The following is a 23586-nucleotide window of genomic DNA, read 5'->3' on the forward strand; positions in this document are numbered from 1 at the left end:
GACCAGCTGAGGAGATCCGACCGGGGGATCGAGTTTACCTTTCCACCCGGAACCTCCGGTTGAATTTGCCCAGCAAGAAGCTAGGCCCTCGGTTTTTGGGGCCTTTCGAGGTCTTGGCCCCGATCAACGAAGTTTTGGTCAAGCTCAAGCTCCCCAAGAACCTCCGGCACATCCATCCCGTCTTTCACGTGAGCCTTCTAAAAAAAACTCCGGACGGTGACGTTTGGCACCCCGTGTTTTCCCCGCCAGCGCCCGAGGTCCTGCCGGGGGGGGAGCACCACGAGGTGGCGGATATCCTGGACTCTAGACTCCACAGGGGGAAGTTGCAGTACCTCGTGGAATGGAAGGACTTCGCTTTGGGGGACCGGGAATGGGTCTGGGCAGCGGACGTCCTTGCGCCCCGACTCACTGAACGTTTCCACAAGCGGTATCCTGGCCGTCCCGGGGGGTTGGAGAATGGACCTTTGGGGGGGCAGAATGTCGTGGTTCGGTCCTTGGTGGCTTGGGAACCAGACCGAACCCCGCCATCAGAGGCGCCCGCGATCACGGAGGTAGGGCATGGTGATCACAGGCAAGCCGGCAGCTGGGCGCCCCACCCGATCGTTGAGGTGGCAATGGCCGCTAAAGAACCTCAATGTCCCCCTCCACCTTTTGACAAGGGCCCGGAGATGGCCCTTTGTTCCAGGAAAATGGGCCATCGGGAACCCCGGAAAACCTCGCATATGTGCATGAGTCATGATTGTATCAGCATGTTCCCTCCGGAAGTACTGGGTGGGGCAATACAGCCAAAGGAGGTGGGTTTTGTATAAAAGAGAGCTTCCACCTGGAGTTCGGTGGAAGCTCTTACTCCATACCAGCGGACTCCACGTTGCTGAAATAAAGCTTGTTCCTGTTGTATCGTCCACCCGGCCTGGCGTGACGTTTTCTTCAAGGGGCACCCTGTTTTTTCAGTTAGCAAGCGGGTTCCCGACAGCAGCCTGCTGCTCTGGCCAGGAGGGACCCAGCCCCAGGATGCCAAGAGATGCCCGGTGGGAAGCATCCCTCGCTCTGAACGAAGCTAAGTAGCAGAGGTCACACAAGGGGTGACCACTGCCACTGAGCCTGCCCTGCCATGGGAGGGCTAGTCTCTGCCGCAGGAATAGGCCTGTGGCTGGGCAGAGGCAGGTGCTGAGTGGCAACACAAAGAGTGCAGGGGTGGCGGATGCCATGCACTGTCCTCCCTCCCATCTACCCCCTTTTCCCTTTTTTCCAGGAGGCGGAAGATGAGGCGGCTGAGTGGCCTCTTGGTGGCCAGTTTGCCAGTTTGCCGAGGAGCGGCTGCAGAGGGAAAGGAGGAGGCCTTTCCCTACTCCCTGCCCTGGGGCCACCAAGGCTAGGGCACTGGGAGAGGTGAAGGGCATTGCTTCAGCAGGAAAGAGAGCTCTTTGCCAGCTGACAGGAGGACAGTAGGGAGGAGGCCAAGCTTAGTAGGGAGTATCTTCAGCACCTCCATGGAGAGGAGCAACGCCTTTAGAGTCCCTGAAGAGGATGGGGGACCGTGGGGTGGACACAACCCTACCACTCTGGAGCATCCTTCAGCATCCACAGTATCCCTCCCCCTTCACAATCATTCCCAACCCCCCCCCCGAATAAGCCAGGGCACCCAGACCAGGTGTCTGGTCTAGATAGAGACCACTGCAAAAAGGCGCAGGCTTATAAAGCGGAGGGACAAATATTCACCCTGACTCCTGAAGCCAGGTCCTCCCCCTCCCCCTCCTTTTTGAAAGATATTAAACTGATTTTTAACTATTCGTGTCCCGAGTTGTGGTGCATTTGCTTTCTGGGCCAATCCTGGAGGTGGCGGTGGGATTCTGCCCTCCTAGCTGGGGCTAAAAAGAGTCAGGGGGGTCGCAGTGTGAGACTTCCCTGCCGTGCTCCCTGTGTGCTTGCTGTTGGTTGGTGGGGAGGGGGGGAGGTTTTCTTTTTGTGACTAAGGGCATGTGAGGCACTTCTGGTTAAAGATTGCAAGTAGGGTTGTGCGCGGGAGTGTCTGAATCGGCCGTTCCAGGCCATTGCTGTTGGGCGGCGGGCGAAGGAATGGCAGCGGCAAGGCTGGTGCGGGCGCAGCCGAGGGGGGCAGATCGGCAAGGGTGCAAAGCGGCAAGGGTCCAACCGGCGGCAAGGGTCCAATCGCGAGCCACGCTGTGCCTGCCAATTGGGCCCTGCGATTGTCAGTCATGAGGAAGGGGCCTATCGGCACCCTTCCTCATCACGGACAGGGCCCTCCTTAGGTGCCCTTAACCGATTATTTAATCCACTCCGCAGGAGCGGTTAAAGATTGTTTGCTTATCGCTTGTGTGTTCTATAGCCAGGAGACCCTAAGATGTTTGGAGGCGGTTTGCCGTTGCCTGCCCTTGCGTGTTCCTTGGAGGCCACTCTCCCAAGTGCTAGCCAGGGCTGACCCTGCTTAGCTTCGTTCTCTTAAGGGATTGGTCTCACCCGGGCTATTCCAGTCATGGGAAGATGCTTTTCTAACAGTCCCTTCAATCGAAGATGCTCGTTTGGAGGATATGCAAGAGACGGCCTTTTTGGGGGGAGTCCTGTACTTAAGGATCAACCTCCAAGGAAGGCATGCCCAACTCCCTCACTTTCCATCTGTAGGAAGATGGTTTTATTGACGTGGGACACATCTTCTGGCGCGCCTCCTCAAAGGGAAATGTAGACAGACGTGACACCTGTCGTCCCACCCACGAAATATGCCATAGGATGAGGAGGACCCAACCAACAGCTGCCCTGGCCCCTGGGGCTGGGCAGCTGCTGTGTGACCCAAAGGGACCAAGGTAATGGTTTTCCCCCCCCCAAGGCCTTGCCAGCAGCCATGTGGGCCCTGGGGGCCGAGGCAGCAGCTGCCCCGCTCCCAAAGTGTTTGCAGTGGCCACGCTGGGCCTTGGGGCCTGGACACTTGCGGCATGACCTGCAGAGGCCGAGGCAGCAGCTGCCTCACCCCTGAGGCCTTTGCAACAGCCACAACGGCCCTGAGGGCCTAGGCAGCACCCACGGGGGCCGAGGCTGTGGTGAAGCAGGGAAGCAGGAGGGGGGATTCGGCCGCCGAAGCAGCCATTCCTGCCCGTAGCATCCAGTGCCGCAGTGCAACCCTAACTCACATGGTGATACTAGAACACATCAAGCCTAATCTATCACTGGTAGGCAAAATCACAAAACTCCAGCTCTTTCACTTTGGCCACAGCATGCGATCCAACTCAATGGAGAGAGCAGTTATGCTAGGACTGGTCAGTGGGAAAAGGAAACTAGGCCCACAAAGAACATGGTGACTGGTCATATCGACACTGGCCAGAGCATTATACCCCTAAAAGAAGCGGTGCAGGATCAGGAGACATAGGATCAGACACAACTGAATGGCTGACGTCACCATCAAAGGGTGATCTTACATTTGGTTTTGTGTATGTCTAGGTAATCTATTTCTATTTTATATTGTCAGTCTCCTAGTGTCCCCTTAGGAAGGAAAGTGGCTCATAAATTTTAAAATTTAATAGTGATTCATTTATAAGTCCTATCAGTTACAAAATAGGAATTCTGGACCACTGTTCTTCGGTCTTCTGTGTGAGATGATCTAATGAGGTCCACTGTGTTGAATCTGCCAAGCGATTAAGTATTTCTGTTGAGCTTCCGATATCAGTGCAGTGGTCTGACTTTTGGTTTGTCTTAGAATCATAGAATCATAGAGCTGGGTCATGGGTCACCTAGTCCAACCCCTGCACAATGCAGGTACTCAATAACTATCTGCCCACCCACAGTGACCCCAATTTCATGCCAAGGGATGCCCTCCCCTCAAAAAAAAAAATCTCCGGAATCCAGCCTGGCCTGGAGGAAATTCACATTTTTCATTCTGATGTTAATGGAGGGAGAGATGAAATGATCTGTGATGAAATTTAGTGCTGACGTTTTCCATGCAATGTCTTTTTACAGTGAACAATGTTGGTCAATCAACAGATAAGCTCCTGTATTTCCTGGATACTGATAATATTGACAAGGTGAGTTTCATCTCAGCCCCAAAGTTTGCTGGCTTTGTGTCTTTCCCCACCCCAAAGTATCATCCTACGTCTAGAATCACAGAGTTGGGAGGGATCTCTAGTCCTGCACCATGCAGGAACTCACAACTACCCACAGTGACCCCAAATGCATGCCCCAGTGATCCCCCCAACAAAAATTTCCAGAATCCAGCCTGGTCTGCAGGAAATTCACCAACCATCCCACAGTAGCCATCAGCAATTCCCATGGAAAGGCCACACTTCCTGCCCATCCACTCACCATCTGCCTAAGTTCATACAATCAGCATTTCAGTCAGGTGATTATCTAGCCTCTGCTTATATTTTCTTTAAAGACCCATAAATATTTTAGAACAGGGGTAGTCAAACGGCGGCCCTCCAGATGTCCGAGGACTACAATTCCCAGGACTCCTGGGAATTGTAGTCCTCGGACATCTGGAGGGCCGCCGTTTGACTACCCCTGTTTTAGAAGATAGCAGCAGACTCCAAAGGGGGACTTTTCTCATGTGCCTTCAGAAAAGATTCTCCCAAATTTGCTGTCCTGGTATCTTTCCCTGCCCCCCATGCATCGTTTCTTTAAAGTCCTATACATATTTTAGAAGACAGAAGCAGACACCAAAGGGTTTCATTCCTCACGTTCGCTAAGAAAAGACTCTTAAGGTAGATGAAGTTGCTTGAAACACTCCCAAAGCAGCAGACAAATTTCCAGCTCCTTTCAGCGAAATAGCTACAAGCACCTTCTGCCTTAGCATGTGCTGACTCATCAAGGCTACCAAGCTCATTATACCATGTTTTCTCCCCCCCCCCCACCCCCATAGTATATAGAAGACATGGAGCATTGCAACATGCTTTCGATAGTCAAGGTGAGTGAAATGGAGTCCCCTCTCCTGGCTAGGGATCAGATTGGTGGGGGTGGGACAGGGTGTGCACACAGCCAGGTCTTCCAGTCCTTTGTGGAAGGAGGAGAACCAAGATGCAGAGGCTTTGGGACCTCCGGATGCCCTTCCAGGGCACTCAAGGAATAGTTAGCAGCACGGCCTGTGTCACGAAAATGAGCTTTTCTCCCGTGTGTTCAGCATCTCTTGGATCTGGCCTAAAATGGATCTGGAGTGACATTGACCCTTTATGCACGGCGGCAGCGACTCCGTGCTGCCGCTGTGCCATTGCAGCAGGGCAGGATGCTCCGCCGTCCCCCGTGAACGCACGGGGGTGGGTGTGCAGGGCTGCCACAGCGTAGCACAAGCACACATGCTTTGCGCCAGGGCCAGCAGGGTAAGCGGCAGCGGCTGGGGGGCGGAGGTGGGGGGGGCAGGGGGACGCCTCTTCCAGCTCTGTGGCTCCACAGAGCCCGCAGGGGCGTGTGGTGTCCCTACAGGGACACAGTAGGTTGGGGCCAGGTGGGCCGAAAGGCCTGGCACAGGCAGTTATGCACAGCGGCGGCCCGCCCCAGCCCCTGCAGGTGCCTGCAGTATCAGGAAGCTGCAGAAGTTGCCATGTTTCCATAACGCGGGCCTTCCATGGCCCTGGGCTGGGCTGGGCTCTGGATGGCGGCGACGTCGGGCATAATCGGGGATTTTGCGCGAAGCCCTGTTGCCGCCACTTCGAGCATTGTGGCCCGTGCATAATGGGTCACTGTGACATTAGTGTCCACAGAACTATGGAGAGGGAAGGGTTTGGGGGGGGTCTGTTCTCCTGTCACTTTGACAGCTTTATCTGCTCTTCTCCTCATAGATGACGCAGATTGTCCTTCCTCAAATGGTGGCCAGGTAAGGCATCGAGATTACCCTGCAACTCCTGGGTTTTGAAAATGACATATTTCTAAATTCTGGGAGGGGATTGAGTGAGCGTCTGATTTAGTTTTTCCAAGACAGTTTTCAGAAATTGGAGCTCCCCTTCAGCTGGCGTATGGAAATACAGCACCCAAGTCTATGGTATATTCTGACCAGCCAAGTTCTATTGGGTTGACCCACCTTCCTACTCCATATTATTTATTTGTCCCACCCATTTGGGTTATGTCAGCTTCCTGATGTTCCACAAATGCTTTTGGTAGCGGTCATATATTCCTCCCAGTCGGTCCCCTGGACTTGTGTCTTTGAAGAAACTTGGTTTGACTTTTCTTAGAGCAGCCTTTCTCAACTTTTTCACTGTCAAGAGACCCCCTGCAACACATTTCAGGCTTCGAGAAACCCCTGAAGTGGTGCAGAATTTGGTTGGGACCCTCCTAGGGCCCCAACCCTTCCCACCCCTCTCCAGGCCCACCATTGGCCATTGTGAGATGCATGGGTGGGTCGATATGACCATAGAGAGCCAATTTGGTGTAGTGTTGGGAGTGTGGATTTCTAATTTGGCGAGCCGGGTTTGATTCCGCGCTCCCCCGCATGCAGCCAGATGGGTGACCTTGGGCTCTCCACGGCACTGATGAAACTTCAGACACAGCAGGAATATCAGGGCTCTTTCAACCTCACAGGGTGTCTGTTGTGGGGATAGGAAGGGAAGACAAATGTAAGCCACTATGAGACTCCTTCAGGTAGAGAAAAGTGGCATATAAGAACCAGCTCTTCTTCTCCTTGAGTAATATCAGGGCTCTCTCAGCCTTACCTCCCTCTCAGATGACCTTGGGCTCTCCACGGCACTGATAAAGCTGTTCTGACCTAGCAGGAATATCAGGGCTCTCTCAGCCTCACCCACCTTCACAGGGTGTCTGTTGTGGGGAGAGGAAAGCGAAGGTGAATGTAAGCCACTTTGAGACTCCTTTGGGCAGAGAAAAGCAGCATATTCTTATTATTATTCTTATTATTATTATTATTATGTGGGCTCTTATTATTATGTGGGCTCTCTCAGCCCCACCCACTTCACAGGGTGTCTGTTGTGGGGAGACGAAAGGGAAGGTGACTGTAAGCTGCTTTGTGCCTCCTTCGAGTTGGGAAAAGTGGCATATAAGAAGTCTTCTTTCAAATATTTAACAAAATTTTTAAAATATGTTAAAATTAATTAACTCCCACGTGTTCAGGAAACCTCAGGTTTTCACGAAACCTGGCTGAGAAAGCCTGCCTTAGAGAATGGCAAATCCTGTTGTTATGGTGGTGGTGGTGATGGTTGTTATTACATTTATTACCCAACACTCTTGGCAAGCCAACTCATGTCAGGTTACAAGATAAAAACCCCCAGAACAATAAAAACCCAATCAATTCCCATTAAAACAACAACCAATAGAAAAGCCCAACATGGCGGAAAAACTGTCATTTCCCATAAGGGAATGGTTGCCACTGGATGGCAGAGGGCTATTTCAACAACACCCTCAAGATGGTCGAAGGATGATGTGCTTCCTGGGGTGGGGGTGCCCAATCAGGTCTTCCTCCAGCATTCCTCAACCATGGACCTGGTGGAAGAGTTCTGTCTTGCAAGCCCTGTGGAAAGCCGCCACCTTCCGCAGCGCCCGCAGGCCTCCCAGGAGCTCATTCCACCAGGTAGGGGCCAGGACCAAAAAGGCCCTGGTCAGGGTTGAGGCCAAGTGTACTTCTTTGGGGCCAGGAATGCCCAACAAGTTGGTACCTGTAGAGCTCAAAGACCTGCAGGGGGCATAGGGCGACAATCGTGGGTCCCAGACCACAATGGGCCCTAAAGGCCTAAACCAAAACTTTGAACCAGATCTCGGCTGCAACCGGCAACCTATGCAGCTGCCTCAGCACCGGCTGGATATGGGCCCATCAAGGTGTTACTGTGAGCACCTAGCAGCTGCATTCTGCACCAGCTGCAATTTCCAGGTCAGAGCCAGGGGCAGGCCTGCATAAATAAGTCTATTCTGTAGGTGATTGTCGCATGAATCACCATGGTCAGGTGCTCAGAGGACAGGTAGAGTTCTAGTAGCCTCACCTGGCAAAGGTGGAAAAAAGCCTGGTGGGCTACCTTCTTGGCCTCCATGGTCAGTGAGGTATCCAGGGTCACTCCCAGATTCTTGGCCTGGGGCGTGGTGATCAGTTGCCTCCCAGCCGGTATGGGCAAACACACTTCCTGTACTGCCCCCCTCCTTGCCAGCCATAGGCCTTCCACCATGGAGCCGTTGAGTTTCAGGTGATTCTGCCTGAGCCATCCAGTCACGGCTTCCAAACCTAAGCCCCCTTGTGCTCAGGAAAGGAGAAGTTCAGGGCCTAAGTCCCAGGACCCTAATAAGTTCCCAGTCCCAACCTCCTTCCCCCCCCCCCACCAAGCCAATTGGCCTTTGTGACTGCTTGTCATCTGCTAGCCCCAATCCCATTCTTTTCTGTCTCAAAGTCGTCCTAGGCAGGCTTGTGTGCTTGGGCCGCCGACGAGAGAAGATGGCCAAAGCGGCCGAAGCACGCCAAAGCCCACAAGCCTGATCTGGGAGGTTCTCTAGCCATCTTCTCTCATTCATCTTGTGACAATACAATGATGCTTTGGATCTCCAATGGGGAGAATGGGGGGGGGGAGGGATTCCAAAGGAAATAAAGAAAAATAAATGGAAGGAAATAAAAAAGCTAATAGAGATCATCCCTTCAGCCGTATATTTTGCTAACAGAGAGAGAGATGAAATGATCTCTGACGAAATTTAGTGCGGCACCTTTGCATACACCCAGAAAGACCATGCTTTTTACATCTCAATTGTGACTTACTGGAATCAATGGTCAAAATAAACCAGAGCAGGGAGTTCTGTCCAGTAGATCATCCCTTTCTAAAAATATAGACACCGGCCACCTGTGGGGGGAAGCCTCACTTCACCACCAGCCTAACTCATTTGGATGGCTCTCTCAACAGGAGGAAAGGGATTCTTATCAACATGTCATCTGTGGCAGGCCACCGCCCACTTCCATTTCAACTGATGTACTCTGCAACAAAGGTAAGAAAAACCTACTAAATCTAAGTAAAGCCAGCCTGATGCAGTGGTTATGAGCAGCAGCCTCTAATCTGAAGAGACAGGTTTGATTCCCCACTCCCCCTCCACATGCAACCAGTTGGGTGACTTTGGGCCAGTCACAGTTCTGTTAATGCTGTTCTCATAGTGCAGTTCTGTCAGAGCTCTCACCTCCCTCCCAGGGTGTCTGTTGTGGGGAGAGGAAGGGAAGGCAAATGTAAGTGGTTTGGAGATGCCTTTGGGTGGAGACACCTTTGGGTCATGTAGCTGTGTACATGCCTACCCAGGGTCCTACTCTTTCCCACCCCCTCCAAGCCCATGATTGGCTTTGTTTGGAGGGGCAGGTCTACATGATCCTATACGGACACATCTCCCGATAAATGATTAACGAATTTAAAAAAATGTATATGCAAGATTAATGAACCCCCACCCCTTTGGGAAACCCTTTCAGGGCCATCAGGGTTCATGAAACCCTGCCTTAAGTGATGCCAATATTCTTATCTTGATTGCGTCAGAGCTATAACCCCTTGTTTAACACCTGTTCTTGCTTCCATGGCAGGCATTTGATGATTACTTCTCACGAGCTCTAGACATGGAATACAGATCCAAGGGCATCATTGTGCAGGTACTGTGCCTTATTACTCTGTCCCAAGGAATACAAAGACAGTGTGGCTGACGTTACATATTATTCCCATGGGCAACAGTTTCTGCTTTGGAATACAGGCAATTTTGCCCAGTTAATCCAGGCCTCAAGGTACTAGAACCCAATGAGGAGTTTGTCTTTTTGTCTTTGTTCCCCTGTTCCCCTGCATGTTTAAATTACTTTTTGCTGCAACCAGAGCAGATTACAAAAATGCACAATGCGGAGCTGGAAAATAATAACAAAACTGGATGTGAAGCAGCCTCAATTAGTTGTGACTATGCTTCATTTAGGTCCAGAGAAATCCAAAACAGACAGGACTCTGGTCAGTTCTGTTTCTCTACTTAGCTTTTTCTCATGCCGATGCTTTCTGAAAATAGAGTATATTTACAGACATATACAAAACCTTGCAAAGTAACATGAAATTAGCCAGAGTCCTGTCTGTGTCTTGTATGCAGCTGCTAGGGTCCTCACCTGCATTGGTTGCCAGTTCTGGCCCAGATCAGGGCCATTTGTGGCCCAGATTTAAGGCCATTTGTGGCTTGGGCCCTAACTATGAGGGACCGCTTGTTCCCTTATGCCTCTTGCAGGGCTCTCTGCTCTGCAGGTGCTAATTTATTGAAGGTCCCTGGCCCTAAAGACATTCACCTGAACTCAACCTGGGCCAGGGCCTTTTTGGTCCTGGCTCCAACCTGGTAGAATGAGTTCCCCAAACAGCTGAGGGCCCTGTTGGAACTATGACAGTTCTGCAAGGCCTATTAGACGGAGATCTTCCATCGGGTTTTTGGTTGAGGCCAGGGTTAAGATCAACCAGGCCCCACTAGAGGATCAGGTTCTGCATTGACATGTATGAACCTTGCCCCTAGGGTGATCTTGGGGTGTCTACCGTGGGTCAGGGAGGTGTGCTTTGCTGCCTCTCTCTCTGTCTCTCTCTCTCTGTGGGGGAAGTTATGGGGTGATATGGGTTTTATCTCTAAATCCTGCCCCTTCAAGAGTGGCGGGATAGAAATCTTCTCAGCACCCAAATGCACCCAAGTGCAGTCACCCCTAACTGGGGTTGCTTCCTATTCAGCCCCCAGAAGGTTTGATGGCCTCCTCCTCCAAAATGAGAATCACATTCCTCCTAGAAGTGGGGACTTGTGGGCCTCGGGACACGGAGGGTCTGCAGGCAAGGAACTGACACAGACAGCCTTGATCCTGGAGATCAAGTGGCCACAGCTTTTCCCCTGAGGAACACTGGCACAGCACAGGGATGCTGGCCACCTGACAGACCCTGCCCCCCCAGGCCACCTGCTGGGGTGCTACTTAGGAGTGGCAAAGGAGATGCATGGTTCCCTTGTCACCTAGCAGTTAGAACCCTGCCGACAGCCCCTGAACTGGTGGTGGACATACACAATTATAAGTACAGTGATGAAAACAATAAAACAGTAACAATAACGCCATTTAAAGCATAACAGCATCAATTAACAGCATTGTTAGTCATCTTACTACCCAGGAGTTTGTCACTGTTGGTAGATCTTTCCTCACTGGATGTTGACCCAGGCAGGTATTGTATCCCTAGCCAAAAGCAGCAGTGGCATGTCCAACCTGCCAAAGCTGTAACAGTCATGGACTCAAAACATAATCATGTCCACCGAATAGCAGGGAGGGTGGGTGAGAAAGCTACTATCATCAGAGGCCAAGGATTGTGTAGCATCTGTGTATATGGGGGCCAACTGGAGGTTGACTCAGGGTCCCAGCTGCCTTCACTGGTGTTCTAGCCCCCCACCCCAAACTCATGCAGCCCATGAGTGTGGTCCAACTCCCAACTTCCTTAAGGCTCCCGAGATAACAAAAATGGTAATTCACGGCTCGTGGCCACGTCACCTTGGAAACCTCCATTTAGAGATGAGCAATCTGCCTGCCTTTTATCTGTCTCTTGGTACAGACAAGTGGAGTTTGGCTTGAAATGTGGATGCAGATTGACCCCTTAACACCCGATCTCAGAACTGTTCTGTGCCTAAAACGACAAGTGTTGGTCTCTGGGGTGGTTGCAGTGGGAGTGCCAGCTCCAGGTTGGGAAATACCGGGGGCCGGGTGGTGTGGGTTAGATCCTGAGGAGGGCAGGGCTTGGGAAGGAAAGAGAGATCAATGGAGTTCTTATTGCCAAAGAGTCCACCTTCCAAAGAGGCCATTTTCTCCAGTTAGGAATCAAAGGTTAGGTGTCCACAAAATATAAACAAACCACTTCAGTTAACATTTATTGTGCACAATTTATGAAGTTAAATACATAGACAGTGCCCATAGGCCAAGCTTTCTTAACCAGGGTTTCATGACAGCCCTGTAAGGTTTCCGAAATGGGTGGGAGTTAGTTAATCTTTAGATATATATTTTTAATTTGTTAAACATTTATTGGGTGATAGGATCATATATGGTCATGTTGACCCACCTATCCCTCCCCAAATGGCCAATGATGGTCCTGGAGTGGGTAGAAAGGGGAGCAATGCTTCCTAACCATATGCTACATGATCACCCCACTTCTGGGGTTTCTCAAAGCCTGAATATTTCAGGGGTTTCTCAATGGCAAAAAAGTTGAGAAAGGCTGCCATAAACTAATTATTGAAATTACAAAATGTGCACCATACAGTGCTAGGCCTACATGGTAGACTTAATGCATTTCGACCCCCAAAATCAATCTTCCCCAGAAGTCTAATCCTGAACACACATGTGATACAGCAGAAAATGCAGCTAGCGAGAATAACAAGTACAGAACCTACTGGCACACACCAGAATATTTTAGCAACCATAAAGGAGATTTACATTTGGATGGACATCTTCTATCAGTTCCATTTTTATTAGAATAATGGAGTTGGAAGGGACCTCCAGTGTCATCTATTGAATTTTTATTCATTATTCTTAAAGAATAAATGGAAATGTATGTGTGTTCAGGTCACATTTTGGGGTGAAAATGTGTTAGGTCTACCCTTGTAGGTCTAGCATTGTGTGGTGCATATTTTGTGATTTCATTGATTAGCCCAGGCTTTCTTAACCAGGATTTTGTGAAACCCTGGAATTTCTTGACAGACCTGGAAGGGTTTCCCAAATGGGTAGGAATGCCTATATATGATTATGTCGACCTGCCCCCCCTCCCGAAATGCCCAATGATGGTCCTGGAGGGGAGGGGAGGGGTCCCAGGTGGGCATGTTTACAGCTATGCTTCCCAACCATATTCCACACAATTGTGCCACTTCTGTTTTTTTTTTAAACTTGAAGAAAGTTTCAGAGGTTTCTCAACAGTAAAAAAAAAAAACTGAGAAAGGCTGTAATCTATGGGCTCTGTCTAAGTTTATAACTTTTAAACTTTATATGGCTGGAACAAGAAGAGCTAATTATGGATGAACAGGTGAGGTTTCAGAAAGGAAGAACTACTGTGGATCACTGTATTATACTTCAGTATCTGGTAGAGAAGTATGAAAGTATGGAAACAAGGGCAAAACCTATGCCGCCTTTACAGATTTGAAGGCAGTATTCGACTATATCTCCCAAGTTAATCTTGGGGAGAAACTAGAATCTTCTAATGTTGACCCACGCTTGCTGTTCCTGATCTGAGCTCTTCATGAAAATGTTCACTGAGAATTAGATGCAACAGACAAGGCCACCTCTCAGAAAAAATAAGGACACAAAAGGGTGTGAGGATGTCTGTTGGCTCCCTTGTTATACGTTCACTATATAACCATCATAGTAAGTGAGTTGCATAAAGTCAATCTCACCACCTGATCATCATATGTGATCATCACATGTCCTCCTTTATGTTGATGACTAGATATTAAGCCCACTGTGGCCAAAATACAGCGGGTCCTAGCATGGTGGGTGGGTGGAGGGATGGGGAAAAGGAAGGAGGAAAGAGAGACAGAGAGAAAGACAGAAAGAAAGGGAGGAAGATAGAGACAGGAGAAGAGGGAGAGAAACAGGTAGCCAGAAAGAGGCAGATGGGGGAGAGAGGAAGGAAGGAAGGAAGGAAGGAAGGAAGGAAAGAAGGAAGGAAGGAAGGAAGGAAGGAAGGAAGGAAGGAAGGAAGGAAGGAAGGAAGGAAGGAAGGACAAAGGGAATGCTGGGAGGAAGGCAGGAACAGAGTAAGGTAGGTGACCTGAAAGGGGACTTTGCAGTCTTCTGCCGGGCCCAGGGGCAGGCCCGGCTGCTCCAGGGCCCGGCAGAAAGCTCCGGACACGGGCGGTGGGCTTTGCGGGCTACTGCCGGGCCCAGGGGCAGGCGAGGCTGGCCCAGGGCCCAGCAGAAGGTTCGGGAAGGCGGCAGCAGGCTTTGCGGCCTACTGCCAGGCCCAGGGGCAGGCGAGGCTGGCCCAGGGCCTGGCAGAAGCCTTGGGAAGGCGGGGGCGGGCTTTGTGGCCTTCTACGGGTCCAGGGGCAGGCGATCCTGCCCCAGGGCCCGACAGAAGGCTCCCTGGGCGAGGGGAAGCCAGCTGGAGGACTTACCGCTGGGGAAGGCTTCTTCCTCTGAGTGGTGACTCCCCGGCCGGCCCAGGCGAGGCTGGGCCAAGCAGCCAATGGAGAGCTGCGCTTTGCGCAGCTCCCCATTGGCTGCTTGGCCCTTGAGTGATACTCGGAGGGCTTCGCGGCTCCTGATTGGGCCCTCCGAGTTTTTTTCCCAGACAGAGCCCGCCCTATCTCCTCCCCTTTAGCCCTTACTCTTTTATTTAATCCGCTCCACAGGAGCGGTTAAAAATGCTGTAATCCTATCTAGAATGCCAACCAGAATGAGAAGAGCCCTAAAATGTCTAGCTCAGTAATGCAATAAAGAACAAGTAATAATAAACCAAAAGACCAAAATAATGGCCTTCAGAAAACATAACAGCCAGAGGTTTCAATAGTTTCAAAAGTTCAAGTACTTAGTGGCAATCTTCCAAGCCTCAGTTGCCAGGATGGCCCACTGTGCCTATGTTGCAGAACAATGTGGAAAATCAGCTTTCGATATAATAAAGTTCCTCTGTACTAGAGGAGGGCACTCTCTCCCTGCAGCACCTAAATTATTCCAGGCAAAATCCTTAGTACAATTGCTATATGGGACCCATCTTGGATCTCCTGAAGGCTGCCTGATACCTTTGGAGCAAGTTCAGTCCAAGTACCTGAGAGCTGTTCTTCAAACACCAAGATATGTCTCGAATGCCATGATACAACTCAAGACTGGCATGTTAAGAGTCAAGGCAAGAGTCTGTCTTTTGGGGGGGGGGCTAATCTTAACACCGCCCGTGGCGCCACGGGCGCCACGGACTAAATAAAAGGGTAAGGGGTTCTGGGGCAGGATGTGTCTGGGATGAGGAAGGGTCCAGATTGGACCCTTCCTCCGGACAATCGGAGGGACCAATCGGCAGGCGCCTGCCGCCCGAGGGAGCCCCCGGCAGTCGCGCGGAGCGGCCCTGCCCAGCGGCTCTGCGCGACTGCCGGGGGCTCCCTTGCCTAGCGCCCGCTGTATTTATTTTACAGCGGGCTTGATCACTAGTCAAATATATCTCAGAGCCAAGGGCTTCTTCCTTTGATTCTTCAAGACCCTTTTAAATCTAGCTGGCTTAAAGCTACCAAGGCTAAACTTGGGCTTTTCCTCAAGTGACTTAGACTGGGTGACGATCAGAAAAAGCAAATCCTCAGGCAAAAAATAGAAGATACTGGAAGACAAATGGACCTAGCAAATGCTCCAGCTTTTCTGGAGCATTGCATTTACATTAAAATCAGCTACCTATCACTCAGCAATTTATATCAATAAATATAGAAGAGCCTTTTCACAAGCAAGATGCTCAGCCATACTTACAGCACTTCTGAAGGGCAGATATAAAAAAAACTCTAACCTCAGAGAGATTGTGCACCTTCTCAGTAAGGGAGGTGAAAACAATGGAACGCAGCATCTTCCACTGCATTTTGTGTTCCACTGCCCACAGCAAGTTTATCCGACCCCTTTTGGACAGGAAGCCATATCAATCAGAAGCCGATTGGTCCAAAGTATAAAATATCTCAAGATAGCCAAATTTTGTACCCATGTGATTCAAGCCCACCAGAAAAATAAACACAACTACCATCGCCATGTCCTTTCAGCTAATTTTATTGAAAAATTTGATTTGTATATTGCCTAAATGTTTTATCTGCATTTTGGTCTGTGACTGTATAAATAAACTTGACTTCATAGGTTATGTACAATAAATGTTAGAATCATAGAGTTGGAAGGGGCCATACAGGCCATCTAATCCAACCCCCTTCTCAACGCAGGATCAGCCCAAAGCATCCTAAAGCATCCAAGAAAAGTGTGTACCAACCTTTGCTTGAAGACTGCCAGTGAGGGGGAGCTCACCACCTCCTTAGGCAGCCTATTCCACTGCTGAACTACTCTGACTGTGAAAATTTTTTTCCTGATATCTAGCCTAAATCGTTGTACTTGAAGTTTAAGCCCATTACTGCGTGTCCTCTCCTCTGCAGCCAACAGAAACAGCATCCTGCCCTCCTCCATGTGACAACCTTTCAAATACTTAGAGGGCTATCATGTCCCCTCTCAACCTCCTTTTCTCCAGGCTGAACATTCCCAAGTCCCTCAACCTATCTTCATAGGGCTTGGTCCCTTGGCCCCAGATCATCCTCGTCGCTCTCCTCTGTACCCTTTCAATTTTATCTACGTCCTTCTTGAAGTGAGGCCTCCAGAACTGCACACAGTACTCCAGGTGTGGTCTGACCAGTGCTGTATACAATGGGACTATGACATCTTGTGATTTTGATGTGATGCTAATGTTAATTTCATTTGTATGTTTATATTTTGTAGACACCTAAGCACTTGGTTCCTAACTACCGGTGGGTTAGATTTGATGTTTTTAGCAACACTATCCCCTTTTTGGTTTTCTTGAACTCATCACTCTGGCCTGGAGATTGGCTATAATAGTGGAATATCTGCAGCCATCATCTGTAGGTGATCTGTTGGACCAGAAATTACTGTGCCAAGAAGCCCTATATAATAAATCCATATGCAATCAAATATTTTCACAAAAATACTGTATTCAATTGCTTAGAACAGTAACAATGCACAAAAAGTTAGCCAAATATATTTCTGTCTTGTTTCAGATGTCATACACTGCTGCCCACATAGATCCAGTAAACCTTCCAGACCAGGGTTTCAGACAGGGTTTCTTGATGACCCTGGAAAGGTTTTCTGAATGGGTAGAAGTTAATTAATTTTTAATATATTTTTAAAATTTATTAAATATTTATCAGGTGATGTAACCATATATGGTCATGTTGATCTCCCCCACCCCCCACTCCCAAAATGGCCAATTATGGGCCTGGAGGGGGTGGGAAGGGGAGGGGCCCCGGGTGGGCATGTCCACAGCTCTGCTTACCAACCATATTCTGCACCATGGTGCTACTTCTGGTGTTTCTTGAAGCCAGAATAATGTTTTAGAGGTTTCTCAATGGTAAAAAAAAGTTGAGAAAGGATGTCCTAGACACATAGGAATGACCTGGGGTAGAATTTGCATGGATATTCTTTTGAGCTGAAAAAAGACAAGGGTGAAAAAATCTTCTAGGGCACTTGTCATTTGTGAGGTACCTATTTAGACATCCCTCCATTTAGTTTCTTGAGACCGCTGAAGAAGCCGGAGTCTAGCAAAATGGAGGCTGTGTGGACAGCTGTGTGACATCTGAAACAAGATATATTAAAAATAATTCTGTAACTTTATGTGCATTGTTAGTAAAAATTCTAAAAAATTGAATACAATATTTTTGCACAAATTTTGATTGTCATACAGGGCTTCTTTGCAGTGATTTCTGGTTCTTTGTTTTTATCTCCACGCACTGTGCAGTCCTGTGGTCTTTTGTTTTCATCTGGAGGCTGGCCACTTATGTTGAGGATGCTTAGGCTGATTGTCCTAGGAAAATTCAGCATTCATGCTAAGGGGTAAGATTCTCAGGAGTGAGATTTTCATGGCCTCTGTGACTACCATGGGCTCAGGTAATAAGTGGTCCGATGCATTGGGCATGTTATACTCTTGATCTGGTATTTTGTTCTGAGCAAGATTAAGGTGATCCAACGGTGGAGGGGTTGATGACGGTTCCTTTGTTGTGGATAGTTCACGACCCCCAGGTTGAGAACCGCTGGTTTACAGGGATATTAGATCACTGCAGGGGTGGGGGGGAATCTATTATGATTAACCTAACTCTGGAGCCAGATGGAGCCAGAGGGGTTTCTGATAGCAGGGTATATTAACCAACTCTTCTAATTTTTCTCTAAGCACAATTCAAGGTGCTGGTCTTGATCTTCAAAGGCCAATATGATTTGGGACCAACACACCTGAGGAACTGCGTAATCCCTTATGAAGCTGCCCAACCATTATGGTCATCTTTGGGTGCCCCCATCTTCTACAATTAGGAGGGAGGCAAACTTTCAAGGCCATGGGACCATAAGCTCTAGAACTCTGCCTGGAGAATTTCATCTCTCTCCTTCTGTTATCACCATTTGTCAACTTTTCTGTTGTATAGTGGGTTCGATAGGGAATAAGCGAGGTGCAGCTCTTTATTATTTCCTATAGTGATTCCAGGTTGAAGGTAACCACGCTGACTGGGGACTTGCCTGAACAAGCCCCCAATATAGACACATGGGCAGAGGTGGACACGCCCTTGGCTGAGCCTTGATTGGATTAGCAGAGCCTGATTGATTTAAACTCATTGAACCCCACGGTTGGGAACCTGGCAGCTCATTGGCTGTCCAAGGCTCAAGTTCATTGGGTCCTGTGGTTGTCCTTCGGGGCTGCTTGGATCCTGCTCCAGACCCCAAGCTCAGTCCTCGATTGCCTTGCATACACAAGAGTTTCATTTGGTATCCCTCGATGATTCTTTATTTCTAACCAGTGCTTTATTTTGTGTGTGTTTTAACTGTTTTAAATGTATTTTAATCCAGTTTTTAAACTTCTTTCCAGAAGGGGCTTTTATTCTAATGATTTTATATTTTATCACATATGTTTTCGATTGTGAGCTGCCTCAGCACCCCTTCTGAGGGCAGAAGTGGCCTTTTTAAAGTCAAATAAGTTGAATCACCAAAAACTGACCTTAATTAAAATTAAATTTAAATTAAATTAAAATGCCATTCTTTCTTGCCAGATAAAGTTAATAACCCTGAAGTTCATACCATTTTGCCATTCTCCACCATTCTTACGGCTTCACTTTTGTGTCTCATTCAAAGTTATCATGCCCAAAGATAAGGATCCAATATACAGACCACAGACATGTTCCAGTTCTTAGGGAAAATTTATCAGGTAGGCTAGAAACAGGCAAACTGTAGCCCTCCACAGGCAAGGAATAAAGATGTTGTTTGCTGGGCTACCCACTTTAACATTGCGTGGCAGTACCATTTGCCTGCTGTTCTCTTTTAATCAAGGGCCCACGGGGCTAAATGGGCAGGTGGCTGCCTCCCATCCCATCTTGGCCCTGTCTCTCCCTCCCTCTGCAGAGCATTCTCCCCTTTTTTGTTGCCTCCAACATGACTGACAAGATAATCAAATACTTCAAAACACCAGCCAAGAGCTTTGCACGGCAGGCCTTGAACACTGTGGGGCTCACCAGCCGGACCAACGGCTGTCTCCACCATTGGATCCAGGTAAGTTCAAAGGGGGGGGAGGTTCACACATGTGGCTCCACGTATCATATTAGTATATTGATCACATCACTATAGCTGAGGGGTGGCCAAATTGTGGCTCTCCAGATGTCCATGGACTGCAATTCCTATGAGCCCTCGCTGGCAGGGTGTGCTGCCCTACCCCGCTCCTCATTAAGTGCTGCTGCTGATCGGCTTCTAAACGCCTGCAACTGGGGCTTCAAGCATCACCTGGGCTCCCTCTAGATCAGGGGTGGGCAAACTGTGACCCTGCAGATGTCCATGGACTACAATTCCCATGAGCCTCTACCAGCATTTGCAAGTGGAGCAAGAGCATTTGCTGGCAGGGGCTCATGGGAAGTGTAGTCCATGAACATCTGCAGGACCACAGTTTGCCCACCCCTGATCTAGATTGACAGCGCACTTGGAGTCTCTGCCCGTCTTCGGCTCTTCTGCGCTCTGGCGAGCTATCTGGGCTGTGCTGGCTCGCTGGCATGGTCGGGGTTGGGTAGCTGTAAGTCCTTTTGGCCAAGTCCCGGTTTCCCCCCCTCCCCTTGGACCTTAGATTGTACCGATCTCCCCCCCTGTCCGTCATTGCTTGGCCCTTTCCTCTCTGTCTCGTTCTGACAGATGTGGAAGCGGCAGGGCCAGCTGCGCAAGTGCACTCAGGTCCTCGTGTTGTGGTGAAAACATGGAGGCTGGAGATGGGGGCGGATCCAAAAGTGGGGTGGCATGTCACAGGGCTCATGGGAACTGTAGTCTGGAGAGCCACCGCTTGCCCACCCCTGCTCCATGACATTAGTTGCAACTGAAGTCCCTCCCTTTCCCAAACCCTCCCTTCCCCAGGATCCACCCCCGAATTTGCAGGAATTTGGCAACCCAGATTGGGCAACCCTGGGTCAAGCCTCTCAGGAGGAGTCTAGGAATTTATGGATGGTTGCTTGCTTTTTTTTCCAGCTTCAATTACTAAATCTGCTGTTTCCAGAGTGGCTACATTACTCACCTGTCGGGAATAATCTCATCCAGTTGATGTGGAGAAACATTACAAAGACCAGCAAGTAGCCAGGGTCCTTGAAGAGGCAGCCAGTCTTGAGCTTAAGGGGAAGCAGAAAGGCCAGAGCACAGAGACCGGCTAGACCACATCCCGAAAACTCATCCTAGATAAGAATAATGTCACTGTATTCACCAAGTCTTGCTTTCCGACTTCGCTGCAGTCCGGCCCGGATTTCTCGTTCACCTGCAGCTTGCTTTTTGGAGAAGCGATTATGATTGTTTTCCCCTGAGAGCACACTGACTCTTCTCATGTTTCAAAGGCAAGCTGTAGCCTGCCCTTATATCTTCTCTTCCTTGAATTCTGCTCCATTTGAAGCTTGAGGGGAGTTCTGTGCTGTTCCTATTTTAAATTTTGGTGAGAAAAGAAATTGAACTGCGGGTGGCTTAACTGTCTCGCATCCTCCCCGCCCACCCCACAAATCCCCCAGGGGAATGCAAGACACTGAAATCCACAGCATTGCCAAACATCCAAAGTATGGAATTGGGCATGTCTAAGGTGGCCAAATTTTCTCAGGGCTGAGCAGACTTTCTTGAAAGTAATTTCAACCCTGTGTGTTGCCTGGAGCAGAAGCCCTTGGCTTGCAGGGGAAGGAAACAGCCCAAGGTCCCACTCCCTGTGCCCCTGTGGGCCGAGCTGAACCATCATCATCATTTTGGGATTCATAACCTGCATGTAAAGCAGCCTTTCTCAACTTTTTTTCCATTCAGAAAGCCCTGAAATGTTCTTCAAGCTTTGGGAAACTCCAAAAGTGGTGCAATTGTGCGGAATATGGTTGGGAAGGCTAGCTGTGTACATGCACCCTTGGGCCCCTCCCCTTCCCGCCACCTCCAAGTCAATCAATGGCCATTTTGGGTATGGGAGGGCCATATATGGTCATGTCACCCAATAAACATTTTACAAAATTAAAAAATACCGTTTGGGGCTTCGGGGAGGGGGGGGGAGCCGGCCTTCTCTCGCCCCCGGGAGCGTCCTCGCTGCGGTGAGGCCGCTCCCAGGGCTGAGAGAAGACTGGCTCCTAGCACCCATTTTATTAAAAAATAAAATGGGCTTTATTTCTAGTAAAACAATATTTCTCCAATATTGCGTACATAAAATTGTAAACATGGACTACTGAGTTACAATAAGAGTAGAGAGCTGGGGGGTGAAATGGAGCCATTTGAATCCCTAATTTCTGCTGCCTGTGAAGAGCTGTGGCCAGCCGAAAGTAGGAGTTGAAATGCCTCCCAGGCATTCATTCCATCCCCAGATTCCTGCTGCCTGCAGGTTTTTCTAGTCAGCTGAATGCACAAGGTGAAATGCCTCCCAGTCACCCAGATGGACTGCTCTATGGTTAGATAGACTGCCTTGGGATTGGGACTGGAATGTCAACTGAATGATATATGAAATATACCTAGGTATATTTACCAGTTTTGGTGGAGATTCTTTGATCTGCATTCAGATCTTAATAGATGCAGAAGATACTGATACATTTTTAAGCCTGTGTGTGTGTCGGGGGGGGGGGGGGGAGATTGGATATATCTGAGTATAAATACCTACAACCAACCACAGAGCTACAGAAGACCGAATATAATGCATTTTCACAGCATTTGAAAAAGGGTATTATAAAATTAGGACTTAGAACCACCTTACCCAGGAACACAAGATGTGACACCGGGCAGTATCTGGCAGGATCCCGCAGGTCCAGCAATGATTTCTTCAGAAGAGGCCGAACCACCACCACTCTGAGGAAATTCTCCCAAAGACAGGGAGAGGTTGACAGTCTCCCTCAGTGGATCACCTATCTGTCGGTAGCCTGACTTGAGCAGCCAAGACAACAGAGATCAAGGGGGCAAGTAGTCGACCTCACAGAGCCCAGCAATTTTTCCACGGCTCAATACCGAATCTATTGATTGATCGCTGTGACATTTCCTGGTCTTGGTAAACCCTAAGATCTTAGATTGCACATAATTAATCAACCAGCTTTCTAAGGAACAATAATGGAAGAAAGACTGGAAACCTCTTTGCAAACCAACTGGGTTCTAGACGAAATAACGGCATCATCCATGTGAAAGAGGAAATGGCCACATGTCTCAACCAGTTTCGGTGGGTGGCATCAAAGCCTGATGCTCAAACACATCAATATTGATCAAGTAAAGAAGTGAACATTCCTATGTACTCCCTCTTCCAAGTTAAATAAATTTGTTACATGCCTTTCATATCCACAGCTGAGCCTGCATATAGTTGCTGGATGAGTCCTAGGAATCTTTTGTCCACTGCAATTCAACTAAGTTCATTCCACATGGGAAAGGTATCAGCTGGGTATTAAAAACATTTTTTACTGCCTAGGGAGGTGGTGAGCTCCTCCTCACTGGTGGTCTTCAAGCAGTGGCTGGACAATCATTTACTCTGTATACTTTAGACCAGCCTTTTTCAACCTTTTGACTGTGGAGGAGCCCCAGAAGTGATGTCATCTGGCCACACCTCCCTGCTATACCCCCCCCCCCCAGAAGTGACATCACCACCCACATTAACAGGCAGGCTCAAGAGGGACTGACAGGAGGTGGTTTAAGGCAAGAGCCGGTGCATGAACCACAAGAGAACTCCCACTTAGGAGGGGGAACAATGGAAGTGGTTGGTTCTCTAGCTTGTGTCCGAGCCCGTTAAAGCAGGAGGAGAAAGCCACGGAACCCCTCCAGAGCTCCCGTGCACCTCTGGGGGTCCACAGACCCCTGGTTGAGAATTCCTGCTTTAGACTGACCCTCTACTGAGCAGGGAGTTGGACTAGATGGCCTGTATGGCCCCTTCAAACTCTGATTCTAAATTCCGACTGCCTAGGGAGGTGGTGAGCTCCCCCTTACTGGTGGCCTTAAAGCAGAGGCTGGCTGGACACTTATCAGGGACGCTTTAGATCAGTGGTTCCCAAACCTTTCCAGGCTTTTGTTCAAGCTCTGAGCTCCCAGGCCACATCCCTAGTGTATATGTGTCATTCCCCCCCACCCCTCATGATCACACACCCCTTCCCTGGTGTTAGGTTTACTGCAAATTCAAAACACACCATATTGCCATGTTTTAGTCTGGGGGGGAAATAAGTTCTTTGTAAAAATCATTTTTAAAAGTCACTTTGGGTCCTCACTGGGGAGAAAGACTGATAGGGAAAGAGAAAGGGAGAGAGACAGAAACCACCAATGGAAAACCCCATGGCCAGAAGGCTTTTGGGGAAGGGATGCCAACTCTGGGTTAAGAAAATCCTGGAGATTAAGAAATTAAGAACCCTGGGCTAAGAAATCCCCAGCCCACCTTCTCAAGCTGTCACTTTCTTCAGGAAGCTAAGCGGGATTGGCCCTGGTCAGTATTGAGATGGGAGGCCCCCAAGGAAGTC

The 23586-nt window shown here is 49.2% G+C and overlaps 1 protein-coding gene across 1 annotated transcript in view; it reads left to right on the plus strand.

Moving 5' to 3' along the window:
- The window catches only part of LOC143837124 (very-long-chain 3-oxoacyl-CoA reductase-like), a 45093-nt gene extending 23921 nt beyond the window's left edge, over window positions 1-21172 (plus strand). Inside the window, exons 5-11 of the mRNA XM_077336636.1 lie at window positions 3967-4031; window positions 4865-4909; window positions 5778-5812; window positions 8820-8901; window positions 9476-9541; window positions 19031-19177; window positions 20160-21172. Coding sequence (XP_077192751.1) covers window positions 3967-4031; window positions 4865-4909; window positions 5778-5812; window positions 8820-8901; window positions 9476-9541; window positions 19031-19177; window positions 20160-20204 — 485 coding nt within the window. The 3' untranslated portion in view covers window positions 20205-21172. The remainder of the gene's footprint in view (window positions 1-3966; window positions 4032-4864; window positions 4910-5777; window positions 5813-8819; window positions 8902-9475; window positions 9542-19030; window positions 19178-20159) is intronic.
- Window positions 21173-23586: the final 2414 nt, after the last annotated feature.

Source organism: Paroedura picta, chromosome 5, assembly GCF_049243985.1.
Source record: "Paroedura picta isolate Pp20150507F chromosome 5, Ppicta_v3.0, whole genome shotgun sequence".
Taxonomy (NCBI): Eukaryota; Metazoa; Chordata; class Lepidosauria; order Squamata; family Gekkonidae; genus Paroedura; species Paroedura picta.